General features: G+C 51.8%; 2 protein-coding genes across 8 annotated transcripts; both read left to right on the top strand.

Moving 5' to 3' along the window:
- Window positions 1–422: 422 nt before the first annotated feature.
- On the top strand, window positions 423–3,683 carry LOC129391927 (alpha-1,3-mannosyl-glycoprotein 4-beta-N-acetylglucosaminyltransferase-like protein MGAT4E; the record flags this gene model as incomplete). Its single annotated transcript, XM_055083422.1, is given in 6 exon segments — window positions 423–818; window positions 1,716–1,872; window positions 2,434–2,661; window positions 2,664–3,242; window positions 3,245–3,370; window positions 3,373–3,683. Coding segments are annotated over 6 exon segments (1,797 nt in total), but the record flags the coding sequence as incomplete, so codon positions are not given.
- Window positions 3,684–10,723: 7,040 nt separating this feature from the next.
- On the top strand, window positions 10,724–18,001 carry CYB5R1 (cytochrome b5 reductase 1). Of its 7 annotated transcripts, none has more exons than XR_003678817.2 (10): window positions 10,813–10,891; window positions 11,135–11,284; window positions 11,399–11,471; window positions 11,990–12,096; window positions 12,338–12,467; window positions 13,137–13,220; window positions 14,100–14,185; window positions 14,661–14,760; window positions 15,094–15,492; window positions 17,608–18,001. XR_003678817.2 is itself a non-coding variant. In XM_024130732.3 (9 exons), the coding sequence occupies exons 1-9, from the start codon at window positions 10,814–10,816 to the stop codon at window positions 15,264–15,266; spliced, it is 918 nt and encodes a 305-aa protein (XP_023986500.1). In that variant the 5' UTR covers window positions 10,724–10,813; the 3' UTR covers window positions 15,267–15,896. The 7 variants fall into 7 exon arrangements, 5 of the variants coding, with proteins under 5 accessions (XP_023986500.1, XP_023986498.1, XP_028342396.1 ...); XR_003678818.1 differs by lacking the exon at window positions 17,608–18,001 and adding an exon at window positions 16,417–16,435; XM_024130732.3 differs by lacking the exon at window positions 17,608–18,001 and having other exon boundaries at window positions 10,724–10,828; window positions 15,094–15,896.
- Window positions 18,002–19,595: the final 1,594 nt, after the last annotated feature.

Raw genomic sequence — 19,595 nt, 5'->3', positions numbered from 1 at the left:
GCAGCATTAAAGTTTCTCCTCCTTGATTTCAGAGAAATCCCTGCTCTCCGATAAACCCTCAAGCCACATTTTAGACAAAAAAACTCCAACGGAGGTAACACTCTAAACCCTGTCAAGACGTCACTTGATTAGGAATTTCCAGCCATTTTGAGGTTTCCGTCCTTCTGACCAGTCCAGGGTGGGAGAGAGACACATACTAACTAGTCTCCCTTTGTCTCTCTGACTCGACTCATAACCTCAAAATCTGCCCACCATAATTCTGGGAAGGGTCAGACGCAAAAGTAAGCGGGAACCGACAGACAAGACCCGATGTGCCGGCCAGTAACACCCAAGTGGAGACTCTGGCTTGAGTTTAAGGTCTGAGGTTGATTAATACCGAACCCTTGCTTTCCTCTTCTTGGTGACACATCCTTCTGGTTGGGTCTCTGCTCCAAGAGTGGGTAAGTGACAGAAGCTGCTCCAGTCTCACCTGGAAGCCCAGGCGGGAGGTGAGGAAGGTGGAGGCTGAACAGAACCAACCTCGTTGGCCTTTGTCTTCCCTGAGGGGGCTACACACAGCGGGGGTGGGGGGGGGACGTCGACGTGGATGGGAAAGGCCAGGGAAGTCGTTTGGCAGTGGTGTCGGGGAGGAGGGGGGAGGAAGCAGGAGCAGGAGGGCGCAGCATCCACACCTGCCACGTCTCTGCAGAGCTGCTCGGGGGCCCGGCAGCATGCATCACTGCCTGTGGAAGTACATCACGGCTGCCGTGCCCTTGATCCTCCCGAGCTGCTTCCTCCAAGAGAAAAACGAAGAGCATCTTAAGTACAGTTTATTGTTGGTGAGTCCCTGAGGCTGAGCTTGGACCACTTGCCAATCCTTCAGCGGGGCGGGGGGGAAGTTTCTCCAGTTATGCAAGCGCTCTAAAATCACCGTGGAAGTTCTAAGAAGAAAGCTCTTGAAAAATCAGGAGAGGGTCAGAGAAAAGATAAATGTTGGACCAGCCTTGAAATACGTATAAGGTTTGAGTAAAGGCAAGGAGGGAGGGAGGGCAGAGAGCTGCCAGCACACCTGCGGGGGGCGGGGGGGGGGCTCGGGGGTGTCCCTCTCCAGAGCCGGAGTCGTCATCGCTCCCGTCCTCACACAGGGACAGGCACCTGGGGCCCCGAAGTAACTCCTCCCCGATGTATAATACACCACCTGCATGCGGAGGACACCAACCCAGCACAGGGCTCGCGGTCCTAGGGCCCACGCTTCTCTGAAATGCCTCAGACCAGCCAGAGCTTAGCGTCAGGCAGGCGTGGGAAGGTGGTTCAGCAATGTGTGCGGTCAGAACTGGGCGAAAGAAAGGCCTTTAGAGCTGAGGACTGGGCCAGGCCCTGGCCTTCTGTGTCTGTCCCACAGCCCAGTGCAGTCTGCACCGAGTTAGACGACATCTGCCAGCCCGAGAGTAGAGTAGCGGGAGATGTGGCCCCCGGGGCGGGCCGACGAGTCCTCACTCAACCTAAGCCCGAGACCTTCCCGCAGGCATTCCGCACAGAACTGGGGGCCCCTCCCCTGCCTCCAGGGCCCAGCACCCCTTTAAGAAAGCCCTGCGTGTTCCCGTGATGAGGGGGGATAGTGGCTGACCGCATCCAGGGGCTTGCCTGGCCTGTCCTGAAAGGGGAAGCTGACCCTCAGCTGACTCCAGGGATCTAAGGAAAAAGCTCAGGGCTGATGCTTCTCTTCGCCTGAGCAGGAGGAAAAGAAGAAAATCCTGGGGCAGCTCAACCAGGAGCAAATCGGCTCCGAACCCAAAAACCGTCTGGAGGCCTTCAAGGACATGCAGAAAACCTCCCCTTTGCTCCGACATGCCAAGTACAAATTCCTGGCTGGCGCCCCTCCCCGGGAAAAGAGTGAGTAGTGGCAGGCAGTGGTCAGACTGGCAGAAGGTAGACGAGGTACGTATTCCAAGCAGGGAAAGGAAGGTGGGTGGAAGGGGAGGGTGCCCCGAGGCAGGGCCCCCGCGGGACAGGCCCCTCAGGGAGGGGGACCGGCTGGGAGAGCACCCCCGCGGGGGCAGCGCAGGGAAGCCTGGACAGAGGGGGAGGAGGGCGGTGGGGCGGCCCCCTGGGCTCCAGGTCTACCCGGGTCCCTGGAGAGCCTCCAACCCAGGTCTGGTGGATCCATGGCCACTGCGAGAACTCTGAGGTCAAGGCCAGCAACCTTTCCTTTGGCCCCTGGCAGCCTCTCCCCTCAGAGGGAGCCTTGTCCTTCATAAGGACCCGCCGACAGCCTTTCACAGCAGTGATGAGATAAAACCACGTCCCTGCTCCTGTCCAGAGGTCCACTGGCCCGGGGAAAGGACGTGGGAGCTTGTCTCGGGTACTGGGTATTGGCCGAAAGGGGCAGCCGTGCGGGGACAGGCCTGGGACCTCCCCACCCCCCGAAGTGCTGACGGCCCCTCCCCCTCCCAGAGCTGCCGACGGTGGGCGGCTCCTCGGCGCAGCATCCCCACGGGAGCGGCCTCCTGGCCACACTGCGGGCTCTGCGCCAGGCGTGCTCGGGACCCGAGCTGGAGTGCATCGTGGTGCCGGCCTCCCTGTCAGACGCTGACCCTGAATGGCTCAGCCGGACGGTCGCCGACGTCTCCGACCTGCTCCGAGCGCACACTGAGGCCCAGCAGCTGCTGGTGGTCCGTGGCCAGTCGGCGGCCCCCTTGTCCCGGGAGGTGTGAACAAGGTCAGCCACTCCTCACGCTGCGAGGCCCTGCACCCCAGGCAGAAGGCGGGCTGCGCCCTCCTCATCAACTTTGCCGCGAACCTCCCCGAATGCTTTCTGAGGCTGGAAGACTGGGTTCACTGTGTCCCCAGGGTTATCGCTACCGTCTACTGGGCATTGTCAGCCTGGAAAGAGCTGCCTTGGGTGACCCTGGAGTTCTCCAGCCTGAGCTTGTCGGGGAAAGTTTCCCACTCCAGCGATCTCCCCCGCCCGACCTCTTTCTTCCTCCTGTTCCCCAAGGACACTCCTCCTCACTTGCTTCTCTCTGAATTCCGCCTCCTCCTGGCCCAAAACGTTCCAGTTCGTTTCGGTTCCTCAGTCTTCCACCACGTGGGCAATGACTCTGTGCTGGAGAACACGTGCTTTCCTGCAGGGAAGGGAAAGGTCTTCGGTGAACCAGACAACGCCGCCTCCGGCGTCCGCACGGACACGGTGACGGTGCTGGACAACGTCCCCCGGTACGTCTACTCCCTGGACAAGGAGAGCTTCGCCACCCTCAGTCCTGTCACCTGACGGTGATCCCGGAGAAGCCACAGAAAGTCATCCGGATAGAGGTGCTGACAGGCTCTGACAAACGAAGGCAGTACCAGCTGGATCAAGGACGAGTGGAACTGGGCTACGGCCGCTGGGAGGATTCAACGGCTGTGCTCGCTCCCTGCTGCCAGCTCCAACGGTGGAAGGACATTTGGACCAGACGGTGTCTTACGAGGAAGGTTCCGCGGAGGAGCTGAGTTGCATACGGCTGCTGGTGCCAGCACCTCAAGAGTCCCGGCTCCCGATCAGGCAGATCAAAGTCTGGATCACCGACGATGAGGAAGAGGACGTTTCGCCAGCACACCGCCAATCCGGGAAGGATGGGGCTGGGGAATGGAATCTACGTGGTTGGCAAGAAATGAAGCCAGAAATTGATGGAGGCCCGCTCACCCTGAGTTGGGTGACCACGTAATTTGTTGTTCTAACTGGGACACTCTTGAGAGTGAGAGCCAAAAGAAGCACTATTCTAAACCACACTACACAACAGATATAAACCAGGATGGCCCCAGGCAAGCCGAGCTGTACGGTCACCCTAATTCTGGTTTTCGTAGGCTGCTTAAGAGAGCGGACACAGGCTGATGAGGGACACAAACAAGACAATATACTTCCGGCTCCCAACGGCCAGTGAGAGGGAAGAAGCCACTGTGAACTGCCTTGACTTTTATCTACACACAGTATAACATCCCAGGGTCTTTGCAGGAAGGAGCTGCCGCCCTATCTGGAACTGCCACAGTCTGGACAGCGCCGTGATCGCGGAGGTGGGACCGCCTTTGCCTCACATCGACACACCTGTCTCAGTCTGTTCGGGCTCTTATAACAGAATGCCACAGTCTGGGTGGCTCGAAAACAACAGACCTTTATTTCTCCCCGCTCTGGAAGCTGGGAGTCCAAGATCAAGGTGCTGGCAGATTCAGTGTCTGGGGAGGACTCACCTCCTGGTTCATAGCCGGCCGTCTTTCTGCTGCGCCCTCACATGTGTACCTCACAAGGGGGTGAGAGGTCTCTCTCGTTTCTGTGAGGGTAGAAATCCCACTCACAAGGGCTCCTCCCTCAAGCCCTAATCACCCCCCAAAGGCTCCACCTTCTAATACCATCACCTTGGGGGTTAGGGTTTAAACGTATGAATTCTGTGGGGACACATTTAGACCACAGGAAGACCCAAACCTCCAATGTGTCAAGGTTAAGACCTTGCTGGAGGAAAGTTTGCTTAGCTGGGATTCAGGAATAGACATTTCAAGTAGCTGTGAATCCCCTAGAACTGTGTGCAAACGTTGGTATGAATTCAGATGTACATTTTTCTAAGGAGAGGATACTTTGCTTCCATCAGAGCATGGAAATGTTCCATATCTGCCTCAAAAAGTTAAGAATAGCTAAACCAGCAGCTATAACCTTCTTGAGGGAAGAAACCATATGTAACTTAGAACAGAAATCCTTCTATTTCCACTGAAAAAATGAGTTGGTATTGCATACTCCTTCGTGTATCTATTCAGCAAATATTCGGATGCAAACTTAAGGTTAAGTGCTGTTAAAGGTAATATGAATAATAAGACGAACCAAACATGGATGACATCAACAAAGGACATAACACAAAAATCAGTAATTAAAATTAAATGTGATATCAGTTCCGATTCTCTCTAATGTGATGATTGAAATTGACGAACCCCAATAAAAACATAAATGAGGGGACTTCCCCGGTGGCATAGTGGATAAGACTCCGCGCTCCCAACGCAGGGGGCCCGGGTTCGATCCCTGATCAGGGAACTAGATCCTACGTGCATGCCGCAAGTAAGGAGCCTGCCTCCACAACTAAGACCCCGTGCAACCAAATAAATAAATAAATAAATATTAAAAAACAAAACAACAACATAAATGAGGAGGTTTGTAGTTTTTTTTGGTTTTGAAATATTTCCTAAATTTAAACTTATGAAAAAAAATCTTTGAATATAACTAATTGTCTCTCACTAGGATATTTATTCTCCCATTTCATTAGAAACAGAATAACATCATGTATACATCTAAGAAAGGTAAAAATTCCCATGTTCCGTGCATTTTGTGTTGACCAGGAAAATGAAAGCAAAGTCTTAGGTGAGGTTTCCATTTAAAAATTCCAATAAGGGCTTTTTCAGCTGACAGAAACTTTTTTTGCATTGGCTTGGTAATTCTTCTTTACCTTGTTATTTTGCTATGGCTCTCAGTCAGATGCTACGTATATTTTGTTCAGCTGTTCTAGTTGTCTTCACTAAGAAGTTTCAAATTACCTAGATTGCTATTATATAAAAACTTTTATGTACGACTTGAAAAGATCTTCAAGACACAACCATTAAATGAAAACACTCAGGCTTCAATACAGTAGATTCACTAAAAAATTATTAATTAATGCAAAAAAAACTACACATTTCTATTCCGTGTAATTACAAATAAAGAAACTACAGAAGATTCTGCTACTGGTGGTTTGTCTGACAATGAACCCTATAAAAACTCTCCTGATTAAAACAACTAAATATGCTACACATAACACTAAAAAGCCGTTGTTATGTGTATCACTGGAATGAAAACAATATGAGAAATTCTCAGAGACCAAAAAATTAAACAAAACTAGGACTCCAGATAGGTTAATAAGAACTGAAGCTGGCTTTTGCCCTGAGGGAATTAGTCAAGTGCCTGTGACACTGGGCTGAGCGGGGTGCAAGGGACGGAAAAGGTCAGGATAACCTAGGATTTCAGGATACGGGAGACAACCACGTAAAGCCACAACAACAAGGGGTGCACATTCAACAGAGAGAACTAGGGGAAAATACACACCACTAAATGGGACAGAAACAAAATCTACAAGAGGGGAAAATATCTCCCCTGATATTCCCAAATACAAGCTGTCCTTTGTGTAGATTTGCAGCCACCTGAATCAACACTACGAGGTGATCTCAAAAATCTCCAGCCAAGATAATATTTTAAATTGGCCACCACTCAAGTTGGTAATTTCCCCCAAGATGCCTGGAAAAGGCAAATGCAAATCTTTTGAAGAATTTAGGACTCAAAGAATCCTCACAAAGTTCTAAAGAATAGACGCTCATAGTAAAAAAAAAAAAAAAAAAAATCGCAAAACACGCAATGAATTAAGACACCATAGTGAGAACCAGAAGAAAAAAAAATCATTATTGTATTAATTTCAAATATTAGGTAAAAATATTCACGTTAAATTTCTAGGATAACTCCAAAGTCTAGAAATAGTGCTTACTGCCAAAACCAGAGAGAGGGAGAGAAAAAACAAAAAGGAATGAGAAAGAAAAGAAAAACTCAACCAGGTCTCCTAAAAGGCAATAAGAGAGGGAGAAAAAAGAAAAGTAGAAGATACTTGATGTAATAGCATAAATTCATAAATATAAATATTACTCGATAGATGAAAATGAACCAAACTCATTAGCTAAAAAAGATTGTCTTAATTTAAAAAAAATATACAGCTTTTCCTATTTATAAGAGGCTTACCTGAAACCTAATAACAGAAAATCTGGAAGAAACAGCATGGAAAAAAGATATACCTGGGTAATACAACTAAAATAAATGATATCCGAGAAGACAGACATTAAGGGGGAAAAAAAAGGAAGCGTCACCAGAGATAAAGAAGATGAAGACATATCTTAGGGGTTGTTTGATGAAAGATGAACCTTATTAGGGAGCTAAAACAGTGTATTTAACTGTAGACTTTACCTCAAGGAGACAAAATTAGTATTAACAAAACACCCAAGGAGAAATTGCTAAATTCACCATCATAGTGGGAGATTCTAACATATCTCAGTAACTGATAGATCCACAATACTCTCCCCAGCCAAAAAACAAAATTACTAAGGTTGGAATACAATCAACCAGCTTGATCCAATGGGCACATATAGAACATTGCATCCTTTATAATTTTTTTAAAGGCATACATGGAACATACATGAAAATTGACCGGGCAGCATCTCAACAAGTCCCGAAGAATTGAAGTGACACCCCAAGTTCACTGACAACAATACAATTAGCTTCTAACCTACCTGGTTTCTAAATTAATGATAAAAAAGAAAGATTTTTAAATCCATATTTTTTGACATACACACATATTTCTAAATAATTCATAAGCTAAAGAAAAATCATAATGGAAGTTAGAAAATATTTAGAACTGAACCATAATGGAATTACTAATCGGAAAAGTTGGGTCATGCAGTTAATCCTGTTCTTGAAGGAAATTTATAGCCTTAAGTGAAAATAAGTGAGACTATAAATTATAAAATAAACAAGACTAAAAATTAAAAAGGTAAGCATCCATCATAAGAATTTAGTAAACTAGAAGAAACAAAACACAATGAAAATATAAGGAAAGAAATCTTCAATATAGGCCGAATTTAATGGCATATGAAGGAACATCATGAAGGGAAAGAAATGGCAAGCCACGCAGTGGGAGGAGTATTGTAGTACATGGAACAAAGAACGTCCACCCAGAAATGTATAAAGAACTAGTACAGATGAATGAGAAAAAGACAGGCAACCCAGTGGGCCAAAAACTTCAACAAGGAACTTTGCAAAAGAGGAAGTGTTTCAAAAGGAGCTCATCTCATTTCTCCTCAGGGAACGGCAAATAAAAATTAAAATGGCTAAAATTAAAAAGACTGAAGTACGGCATGTTGGAAAGGATGTATCAGAGAACAAGGATTGGTAAACTATGGCCCATGGACCCAACACAGCCCTCCGACTGCTTTGCAAACACAGCTGTATCAGAGCACAGCCATGATCACCTGTCTATACATTGTCTAGGACCGCTTTCAGGCTGCAAGGCCAGAGTTGAATAGCAGCAACAGAGGCTGTATAGTTCACAAAATCTAGACTATTTACTGTCTGGCCCTTTACAGAAAATATTTGTCAACTTCTGATGTAGAAAAGCAAGACTTCTCATCACTACTGGTGGAAGTGCCAACCGGCCCAACCACTTTAGGAAACTGTTTGCAGAATCCACTGCATCAAATATCGTGCACCTGACGATGAGGCAATCCCATTCCTAGGTAAACACTCATCCCAGTACCTGTGCCCCAGGAGACACGTACGACCATGTATACAGGAGCATTATTTGTAACGGTCACAAATTGGAGGCAACCCAAACAAACGTCAGTAGTAGACCGGGTAAATAAATTTGATCTAATCATACAACGGAACACTACTCAGCAATGAAAATGAATAAACTACTATCACAACAATACGGATAAATCTCACAAACATAACGCAAAAAAGAAGCTAGATACAAAAGACCACATACTGTACAATCCCATTTATATAAATTCCTAAAAGAGGCAAAACTAACGGTCACCTCCACATTATTTGAGGCCAAAACCCAAGTCTTACCTACTGTAGAAGTTTCTCCCTCCAGTCTCTTTGCTCAAAGGAGAAGCCGAGCAGAAAGTCACCTAAGAGAAAAATCAATGGGACACAGAGACAATCAATGTCCTTCAGAGTCACATATTTAGTTGTTTTAATCAGGAGAGTTTTTATAGGGTTCATAGTCAGATGAACCACCAGTAACAGAATCTTCTGTAGTTTCTCTATTTGTAATTACACGGAATAGAAATGTGTAGATTTTTTTTTTGCATTAACTGATAATTTTGTAGTGAATCTATTGTATTGAAGCCTGAGTATTTTCATTTAATGGTTGTGTCTTGAAGATCTTTTCAAGTCGTCCATAAAATTTTTTTATAATAGCAATCTAGGTAATTTGAAACTTCTTAGTGAAGACAATTAGAACAGCTGAACAAAATATATATAGCATCTGATTGAGAGCCATAGCAAAACAACAAGGTAAAGAAGAATTACCAGGCCAATGCAAAAAAAGGTTTTTGTCAGCTGAAAAAGCCCTTATTGGAATTTTTTAATGGACACCTCACCCTAAGACTTTGCTTTCATTTTCCTGGTCAACACAAAATGCATGGAACATGGGAATTTTTATCTTTCTTAGATGTACACATGACTCAGAAGGGTGGTTGTCTCAGGACGCTGGAATTAGGGGGCTCTTCTGAGCCTGGAGCTTCACCACGCATTGTCCAGTCTGGTGAAGACCATTCTGAGCTGGCCTGGAACATGGCTGGATGGTGGCAGATGGGGCCCCGTGCAGGCCTGGGCAGGAATCAGGTGACTTCTCTGGTGGGCAGGCTGGAGGTCAGGGCTCGTCACCTAAACAGAGTCCTTTGGGTCACTTGGGGGTGTCTCTCTGTGTCCAAATCCAGACTGGAGAGTCTGGACGGCCTCCCAGAACAGTCTCTGAGTCCTTTTCTGTGGGTCTGTAAGGGGCTGCATATCAGCTTATTTGAGAGATTTTGGCAATCCTGGATGAGGATCTACTACCTGTTTTCCTAAGTAAAATTTTATTAGAACGTAGTTACTTTTATTCATTTACATATTATCTATGGCTGCCTTCATGCTACAACAGCAAAGCAGAATAATTGCTACACAGGCCGTATGCCACCAAAGTATTCACCGTCTGACCCAAACAGAAAAAGGTTGCCAACTCAGCCACACACAGAACGAAGACCATGTGAACGCGCAGTGAGAAGAAGATGGGCATCTACAGGCTAGGGAGAGAGGCCTCAGGAGAAATCAAGAGCAAACGTCAACCGGCTGGGAACTGGGTGTGAGAGGGGACGGGCATCTCATCTCGGCCGATGTGTGGCTCCTGGCCCTCAGCATCTGTTACTGTCTCCTCCTGTCCCCCGCCTCTGCTGCCAGCAGGGCTCAGCTCGAATCTCTAACCGAGCAGCAGCACTGTCTGCAGAGAGTCATTGTAGCAGCTGATACCTGTTGCGTGTTTTGTTCTATGACAGGCCACATGCTAAGCACATTACATGTCTCATAGCACTTATCTATCTGTAGACAGGAATCAGAAAGAAGTTGAGGAAGTCGTCCAGGTTCTGATTCAGTCCAGTCTGCCCCCAAAGCCAGGTCTTTGGCCCCGGGTGCTGGAGAACCCAGGTCCAGGTGAGAAGCTTGATCTGGACCCAAAAGGAGCTCCTGAATGAGCCTGACGGCAGGAGGGCCTGGCCATGTGAGCAAAACCAGTCACGGAAGCAGGAAATGGAGATGCCACCGTCATTCCCGAGGAGACGTGGCCAGGCTGCGAATCCTCTGGTTGAAAGTCTGCCTTTTGAAGAACTAACGTGACTACACAATGATCAGTTTCAGGCCCTCCTGCTCTACTTTGAGCCTGTCTCTCTCTCTGAACGCCAGATTCCTCCCTGCTAAGCAATTTGCAGACTTGGAGATTTCCAGTTCCGGCTTGCTGTGGTTCTGCGTTTGACAGGACTCCCTCCCTGTTCGAGGCTAAGCGGTCTAAGTAGCAGGGACAGAAGGCTGGGGAGGAGGGTCTGGAGCTGCAGCCCCTCCTTGTAGGAGTACCTGGGAGCCGAGTCCGGAGGAAAGAGGTGGGGCGCGGAGTGACTCCGCCCCCTCCAGGCCCCGCCTCCTGCCCGCCCCGCGGCGCATTGTGGGATCTGGGCGCTGGCTGCGAGGAGGAGGACGCGGCTCTTGAGGATGGGGTTGCAGCCGGTGAGACCCTCGCTCCGTATCCCGCACCAGGGGACTCCGCCCCTTCTGGTTCCCGGCACTCAGGTCCGGACCAGGGGCTCTCACCGCCGACCCCGCCCCGCAGGGCTTCACACCCGCCCTGGGTGCCGGGGTCCCGGTACCTCACGCTCGGGCTGGGGACCCCACCCAGGCTGCCCCCTGAGCTCGCCTTGCTCCTGCGCCGGAGTTCGGGGTCGCCACCCGGGGGGTAGGTCGTAGGGGCCCGTCACCGCCCACGCCCTGGGCTCTTCCCCGGCGCGAAGGTCACGCTGCCCCCTCTGCCCGCAGAGCCCAGTCCTGCTGGCCTCCCTGGGGGTGGGGCTGCTGACTCTGTTCGGCCTGGCTCTGGGCTCCTACCTGGTGCGGAGGTCCCGCCGGCCGCGGATCACGCTCCTGGACCCCAATGAGAAGTACCTGCTGCGACTGCTAGACAAGACGGTGAGTTGTGGAGTAGCGGAGGGGACCGGAGTTCCGCTCGGCTGTGGTTGGGATGCCCCGGGGAGTTGGCGACACCAGACCTGCCTGGTGAGACGCTTGTCATCCATCCTCCAGACCGTGAACCACAACACCAAGAGGTTCCGCTTTGCCCTGCCCACCGGCCACCACGTTCTGGGGCTGCCTGTGGGTAAGCACTGCGGCGTGGGCTCCTTTCCCTGGTATTCTAATAGGGTGATCCCCCTTCTGGGGTCTCCTGAAACGCGCTGCGTCCGTCTAGTGCCTCCCCACTCCATCACCCTTTCGCCACCAGGCTGCGTATCCTCCAGGCTGTGAGGTGCCCTGGGCCACTCTAGGGTGTGGCTTCTGTGCCCCCAGACATCTTCGACACTCAGCAGTCCTCCCTGCTTCCCGCAGGATTTGCTCATATCCCAGTTGAGCAAGCACTAATCTTTTCCCCATTGCCCAGACCCTCAACTCACTACTAAGGTCCTGGCAGTCATTGATAAGAATCTCAGCAGAGGGGAGTTTATGAGGGATCCAGCCGGGGGCTCAGAGGGGTGAATCCTCCCTGCCTGGTAGCTCACTGGGACCCCAGCACGGAGCAAGACGCTTCTGTCCTCTCAAACCTCCCAGATTAGTTTGAAAGGTAACAGGAATGCAGCACCGCCACAGGAGCCCTTATGTCGCTCCGCACGTGGTCCCCAGGCAAGCATGTCTACCTCTCTGCCCGGATCGACGGCAGCCTGGTCATCAGGCCGTACACACCCGTCACCAGCGACGAGGACCAAGGCTATGTGGATCTTGTCATCAAGGTAAGAAGGTAGGAAGGAGCCCCAGGAGCCCCTTATCCTCCTCCCTCTGGGATCTGTAGAAACTTCCAAGATGCGTTTGATAGGAGGAGATGCGTGTCCTTTGTGGACATGAAGAAAGGATGTGGAATGGGAAGAGAGAGCATGTGTGTCATCCCTGCCCTGCTTCAGGCAGGTTCAGCCAACAGGGGGCTCAGATACCAGGGACGTTCCAAACAAAGTACTTTCCATTCTGTCTTACCAGGTCTACCTGAAGGGTGTGCACCCCAAATTTCCTGAGGGGGGAAAGATGTCTCAGTACCTGGATAGCCTGAAGACTGGGGACGTGGTGGAGTTTCGGGGGCCAAGTGGGTTGCTCACTTACGCTGGGAAAGGTAATGGCCTAGCTCCCACGTCTCCGGTGCCCCGCGTCCTCTCCACACAGTGTGGTTCTGTGTGTCCGTGTGTGTGCGCGCACGCGGGTAAGGGCCAGCTGCCCCTCCTGTAAACACAGCCCTGACGTTATAGAAAGGCGCGTTCCTCAGCCCCTCTTGACACAGGGATCGGCACTCCATCCACATGAATTCGCCCGCCGTGCCAGCCCTGCAGAGGACTAATGCAAACGCGGGCCTCTCCTTCTCTCCCTCAGAGAGCCGCCCCTCAGGCCGAGCTACGCAGAGAGCCAGAGATTACCTTCAGCCCTTCCGGGGGAGCAGCTGAGTGCATTAGCCAGCCTGGGAGCTGCTCTGTGCCACCTGGGAAAGTAGAGTCACACCTGGCCTCATGCCTGTCGCCCTGAGCAGGGAGTGATCCTCTGTGGGAGTCAGCTGATGACTCGCTGTGTGTTCCTAAACTGACTTGTAGCTCATAATGTGGGACAGACGGTCCTGGCCCCATTGTCCCTCACGTGTCTTGTTGTCAGGGCTGGCTCAACACCCCAGCTCCAGGATCAGATTCCGCAGCAGCTGCAGAACTGGCCTGGGGCGTATTTTCGATTCTGCATTTGTTTTCTTAGCTGCCTGAATTGACTGTTCTTTCACCCCTCTCCACACTCGTCTTCTCAGGGATGTTTAGCATTCAGCCCAACAAAAAGTCTCCACCGGAACCGAGAGTGGCCAGGAAACTGGGAATGATTGCCGGCGGCACAGGTGCTTGTCCCCTGCTCCTCCCACCATTGTGACTGTTGCCCTGGCAGCTTCCAGGTGACCCTCAGAAGGTTTGGGGATCAGGGCCAAACTTAATCAGGGGATTCCCAGCAATGCCTAGAGCTCCCCAGTTGCTGCAAAACAAAATCATGATCAGGTAGAAAGCCCCCAAAATCTATTTTAACGGACAGAATGAGAGAAACAAATCATGTGGGCTCTCCCAAGACCTCAGACGGAATGAATCTAATAAATTTTAGGTGAGAACAGAGAAGCAGCTAAGAATAGGAGAGTCGAGAAGATAGAAAATTAACATTGGACATTTCCCTATGTTAGACACTCTTTATATGTGTCTGTGACATAGGTACAAGCCTTCCCATTTTACGGATGGGAACACGGAGGTTCAGAGAGGTTGAATCATTTCCACGTGGGTAGAGGCAGGGTTAGTGTGCAGCTCTGCTCAGTTCCAAAGCACGTGCACTTAACCTGCATGTCCCGGGCTCCAGGCATCTCAGCATTGAATCAGTAGGTACTTGCAGTCATCTGTGATACCGGAGCCTTAGCCCCGGTAGTCTCCAAGGGACTTCCAGAGAGTCTTGGATTGGTTCCTTAGAAGGATTTCAGCAATATGAATTTATGTGAATTTTGAGCACGTGACCACAATTCACCTACCAGATATGAATTTTAGTGAGTTTGGGGTAAAGGGCCTATCTGTCCAGAAATGTAGGTGCTGTGAAGACACAGGGGGAACGTAGAGAATTAGGACACAAAGGCAAACAGGGTGAAGGGGTGAGTGAGTAGAATTAAGATGAACGGGTTGGGTAGCTAAGGAGCAGGGATGGGGAGGGTGGCCACCACATCTCACCGTGGGGCATCTGTGTGCAGGAATCACCCCAATGCTGCAGCTGATCCAGGCCATCCTGAAAGACCCAGAAGATCCAACCCAGTGCTTTCTGCTTTTTGCCAACCAGGTTGCGTTGCTTTTCTCAGTCCTGGGACTTCAGAGTTACTGTGTGGGGAGAGGTATGGTACCAACGGGCAAAACTAGCCCAGCGTCTGGCTCAGCCTCTGGCCAAGCCCTCCCTGCGGGTAGAGGGTCCTCTTCCACAACAAGGAGGACAGGGCACTGAGCCAAATTCCCTCCCTGGCCCGCAAGGAAAGAAAAAAAAGAAAACATTTAAGGAGTCTAGTCCTGAGTATAGAAACTTGCTCCTTGAGTCTCCTTTGTTAAATACTCTGTCCTTATTCCTTTATATCGTGTAATGGAAGGCTGTTCCCCTCTCCCTCCCCTCATCCTAACTCCCTAAAACCCTTGCTTATTCCCTAAAACTTCAGTTTTCTTTTTCTTTCCGGTTGGAAAGTTGTTATAGCAGAGAACTTTTTATGTTGTTACGTTTAGGAACCTGAGAAGGTTCCTAAAGACTTTGCTTCTCCTCTTCATTTCAGACTGAAAAGGACATAATCTTACGGGAGGACTTGGAGGAGCTGCAGGCCCGACACCCCAACCACTTTAAGCTCTGGTTCACTCTGGATCACCCCCCAGAAGGTACGCTCCCCATTTCTGGACATCCCCAAATCAGGGCCTCGCCCGCCTGTGGGTTCTGGTTTCAGTGAAACCGACCCTGCCCGACACCGCCACCCTCTGAGCTCACGGACACAGTGGTCTCCTGGACTCCTTCCCGCGTTTCCTGTTTACCGGGTGGGTGGGTGCAGGGCTGGCCGTGCCGCTGAAGCAGGCTGAGTAGACCCGTCCAGCTGCCGCTACAGCTCCGTACCCTCTCAGGAGCCCTTCTGGACCACCACCACCCCACCCCAGCCCCGCACTGCAGCCCACTGCCAGCATGGATCTGGAGCGTCGTTCTCTCCTCTCCCCACGCAGATTGGGCCTACGGCAAGGGCTTTGTGTCTGCCGACATGATCCAGGAGCACCTGCCCGCCCCAGGGGAGGATGTGCCGCTGCTGCTCTGTGGGCCACCCCCGATGGTGCAGCTGGCCTGCCACCCCAACCTGGACAGACTGGGCTACTCGCAGAAGATGCGATTTACCTACTGAGCGTCCCCTCACTTCCCCGGTCCTGCTGCCGGCATCTGCCCGCAGTCAGCCCGCAGATGCTATAAGCCCTAGATGCCCTTCCCGACAGTGTCAGCCTTGTTGTCTTTCTCCGGAGCTGGAATCTGGATGGTCCCTGCGGGAACAACATCCTTTTAGCCATGGAAGAGGGCCAAAGCCGAGTCATTCCCTGGAAGGCTCCCCAGTCTCCCTGTGATGAAACATCCAGGTCAGGCTCAAGGAGCAGACTCTTCCACGGGTCAGAAGGAAGGGAGCATGTACATTTGTTCCAAGACTGGCCAGTTCCTTCATGGCATCACGCTCTTCTTTGTGTCTGTGGTTAAAGAGCAACCTGTTTAATGGGTTTGATTTAATATTTGGTGCTTAACCCATAGCAGACTGTGTGTGAGGTGGGGCATGCAGACTTAGAAAGCTAATCTTTTAGAGGCAACAGGAGAGGAGGAGATGGTCTCTCCAGACCTCAGAGAAAGGGATCTGAAAGACGTGTTCGTGTGTCTGTCTCCCTCTTCCCCTGCTGAGGCTGGAGGGAAAGGGCTCCCCACGATCTAAGACTGTTACTGTGGCAGAAACCTCTGGCTTATGCAAATAAATGGGGCTAAGGCCCTCGTGTTCTACCGAAGAGGTGGTTGTGTCTGGGGTCCTTGTTTCCAAGGCTTTTCATGCCTGAGAATCTTGGGAGGAAGGGTTTCCCGGCACAGAATTTCCCCCGGGTCTTCCAAAGAAACTTTGAGCGGTTGTACCCTGAGCTGAAATGTGAGCTGCCACTAAACTCCACGCTCATCTTAGCAGCTGTCTCCGCAGAGCCAGAAGCTCAGCTTCTCCCTGGAGAACTTTTAAGGTGGAGGAAGGAGAATACAAGTGAGAGGGAAGCTTTTGGAGCCCAAGTACCCCTCGCAGTGGTCCTTGGTTTGGCCACGCCTTCCCTCCTTCCTTCCCTTGGCCCTTTCTTCACTGCATTTATCCTTCAAGGTACCTGGCAAATAAGTCAAAGTATCGTCTTTCTATTTGGAAGAGGAGCCTTGTCCTTTAAAAAGTAACCTGACGTCACCAGCCCTGGCCAGACTGGTTGGTGCCTGGACAGAGGTGGCCCCCAGGTACATCTGTCCTGACCGCCCTTCTCCTGCTCCAGCAGCCTGGCCCAGTCCACTCCCTCCCAGCGTCACACCAGGGCCACCTCTTCAGATCTTCTGTTAGTCACACTGGAACAGAGCAATGCATCAGGTCAGGAGGAAGGTCGGCATTGTTTTTCTGCAGGGAACTGTATACTGCTTCCCCTGGGGCCCCTGGAAGAAAGGCTTGTGGACGCTCCCCAGGGTAGAACCATCACTAAATTGTGTTACTGGCATTCCATCGGACACACGTGTCTTGATGAGCTGGTATGTGTGTGTACTGGGCTCTGTGAGACACACTCGGCTACCTCACCTCCAAAAAGGACAATCTTGCCCAGGGTTTTTGGGCTCACACAGTGAAGCAGCCCAGCAAAGAGAATTTCCCACACAGAAGCTCATTCCTTGTCTCGCACGGGTTCCTGCCTTATCCACGCAATATACAAACATTAAGGACCTGCCACGTGCCAAGCACTGGGCTAGGTCCTGAGGATTCAACCATGACCAAGGCTGTTCTTAGACCCCAAACAACTCATCGTCTAGAGTAAGACAGGGATAAATAATTACACCACAGTGTGGTTAATACTATAGAAGAGATACAAGGTGCAGGTGGGAAGGGTTTGGAAAAGATTCTGCGAAGGAGGAAGAGAAGAAAAGTTTTTTAGTGGACAGCCTCGTAGCAGGTGCTGTGCTAAACGATCATTGTGTAATTGAATCCTTATTATAATCCTGTGAGTCTGAGATTGAGGATAGGCAGAAGGTCATACAGCTGGTCAGTGGCTGGCAGAGCCTGAATGTGAAGCTAGGATTGTCTCGATCCAAAGCCAGACCTAGAACTGGGAACTGTAAGTTGCTTGGATCCTTTGGCAGAGAATGGGGGCATGAGCAATGCAACAGAAGGATCCCCATGTGCAAAAGCCCGGGGAGCAGAAGAGAAGCTCATATTCGGAGAGCCAGACAGGTTTGTTGAGGCCCAAATGCCAGAGGGAAAGTGGAGGAGGATGCGGCCTGGGAGCAGGTGAGAGCCTGGTAATGCCATGCTGAGAAACAAACTCAGTCCTGTGGACAGCACACGTTTTATACAGCGGGCAGCACATAATAGCTAAGGTTTGTGAAGCATTTACGATTTGCCACGCGTCAAACTAAGAGCCTGCATAAATTATCTCAATCCTGACAAAGAGCCCGTGAAACAGCACTATTTTATTCCTGTTTTTCAGACGAGGTACTTATGATGTGGAGCGTTCGGTAACGTGCTCAAGGTGAGAGCCTGGCCAGGGACAGAAGCCTGGGTCTCTGTGACTCCAGAGCCTGCTACGCTTTTAACCAGCACCAGAATTAATCGCACTGCCCTGAAGCATCCATGCAGGGTCATACTAAAGTACCTACTCTCTGCATCTGGAATAGACTGCTCACGTACCAGCCTTGGGAGAAGTGAGAAGTGTCAGTCGCCCAGGCGAGGGCTGCAGCACCCTGCGGTCCCCCTCTGGCCGCAGCGGGAGCCCGGGGCGGAGCAGGGAGTCCCCGAGGAAGACCAGTCAGCGCCGCCGCGCTGTTTCTAACCAGGAGCCTGCCTGCCTCATGCCTCGCACACCACGGACGCTCAGTAAATATTTACGGAAGGGAGGGAGGGGCCGTGAGGTTGAAAAAGAGGGATTAAGAAGTGCCCAGCCTAGAGGACAAGGTGCAGGGTAGGAAATTCGGCATTCCTTCGCAGGGCTCGGTCTAATTCCCTGAAATTCCTTCCCCGTCACGCGCCCTAGTTTGCAACTTGGGGGCGTGGTCCCCGCGAGGCCTTGCGGGGGGGTGTTACGATTGGAGCAGAGCGAGGGGGCGGGGCCCGCGCGCAGGAGGCGGGGCCGAAGGGAGAGGACCTGCGAGTGGGACTTGAGGCGCGGCCGAGCCGCGGAGGGGGCGGGGCCGGCAGGAGGGGCGGGTCCCTCTCGGGGGAGGCGGGACCGAGGGAGCGGGCCTGTGATTGGGACTGAGGAAAGATTGTCGGGCTGGAGGGGGCGGGGCCAGGTGGAGGGGCGGGTCCCGCTCGGGGCAGGGCTGAGAAACCGGCCTGTGATTGGGCCTCGTTGGGGCCAAGGGGGCGGAGCGCCCGTGAGGACGTGACGCTCCCGCGGAGGTGACGCCGTGCGGTTGCGCGCCCCTTCCGGCGCGGGGAGGGCGCAGAAGATTCGGGCCGCTCGGCCACAGGCTGTCTCCAGCGCAGCGGGATGTAGCGCGGGGTCCGCGGCCCCGAGCAGAGCCCGCCGCCCGCCGTAAGTTTCCCGGGGCTCCGCGGCGAGCGGGTGGGAAGGCGGGGGTCGGCCGGAGCGCGAGGCCCCCCGGGAGCCTCGGCGCGGGCCTGAGGCGGCAGCCGTGGAGCCGGCCTGCCTGGGCGTCCCGAGGGCTCCGAGGGCCCCGAGACCCCCGCCGGAAGCCGGCCGCGCCTCCGGCCCCTCCGCGTCGGGTGTCCACGTTCGTGGCCCCTCCCGTGCGCGCCGCGTCCCCCGCTGCCAACAGCCGTGGTGGCTGCCGTGCCTCCCAGTCGTCGGGGTGAGACGTCCGGATTCGGGCTCCGACTCGGGCCCGCCAGGCCGGAGCTGAGCCTGGTCCCAATCGCCGCGCGAGGGCAGCGCGAAGGGGCTGCAGGCCTGGATCACGGAACCGCCTCTCGTCGGGGAGTACCCGCCTTTGGTGGCCTGAGGAGCTCCAAGGTTCCTAGACCGTGACAGTGCTCCCACCTTGATGGGGGAGAAGGGGACGTTGGTGGACAATTTGCCTTTGTTTAAGGTAGTCCCAAAAGCTGCAATGTGAGCAAAATCTAAAGTACATTAAGGAAAAACGAAATTTCATTCCCTCAGAAATCTCTCATTGATGCCATCCTATGTTTTAGATTTTTGGTCAAGCCTTCGAGTTTTAAGAAAATAGGTATGTTTCTCCTCGGTTTCTGGTGCTACATTGGCGAAAGGGAAACTGACAGGGCGAATTTCATTTACATGGTTTCAGGTGTCAGAGGAGCAACAGGAGGCCTACAAAGTACTTAGCTGGCTTAACCATAGCTTCCCCCCAGTATGTAGAAGAAAGGCTAGAAAACACAGCAGGGACTATATAGGCCCCTGACGTAAATCAAGCGAACGCTATAATGGCTGGTTCTTTTCTGAAATGAAGTGATCGTGGGATCTGTCTCCTGCTTTTCTCTCTTAATAGGGTTTGCGTC

This window comes from Physeter macrocephalus, unplaced genomic scaffold (genome assembly GCF_002837175.3).
Source record: "Physeter macrocephalus isolate SW-GA unplaced genomic scaffold, ASM283717v5 random_1704, whole genome shotgun sequence".
In the NCBI taxonomy this organism is placed as follows: Eukaryota; Metazoa; Chordata; class Mammalia; order Artiodactyla; family Physeteridae; genus Physeter; species Physeter macrocephalus.
This window is presented reverse-complemented; position numbering and strand designations above follow the sequence as displayed.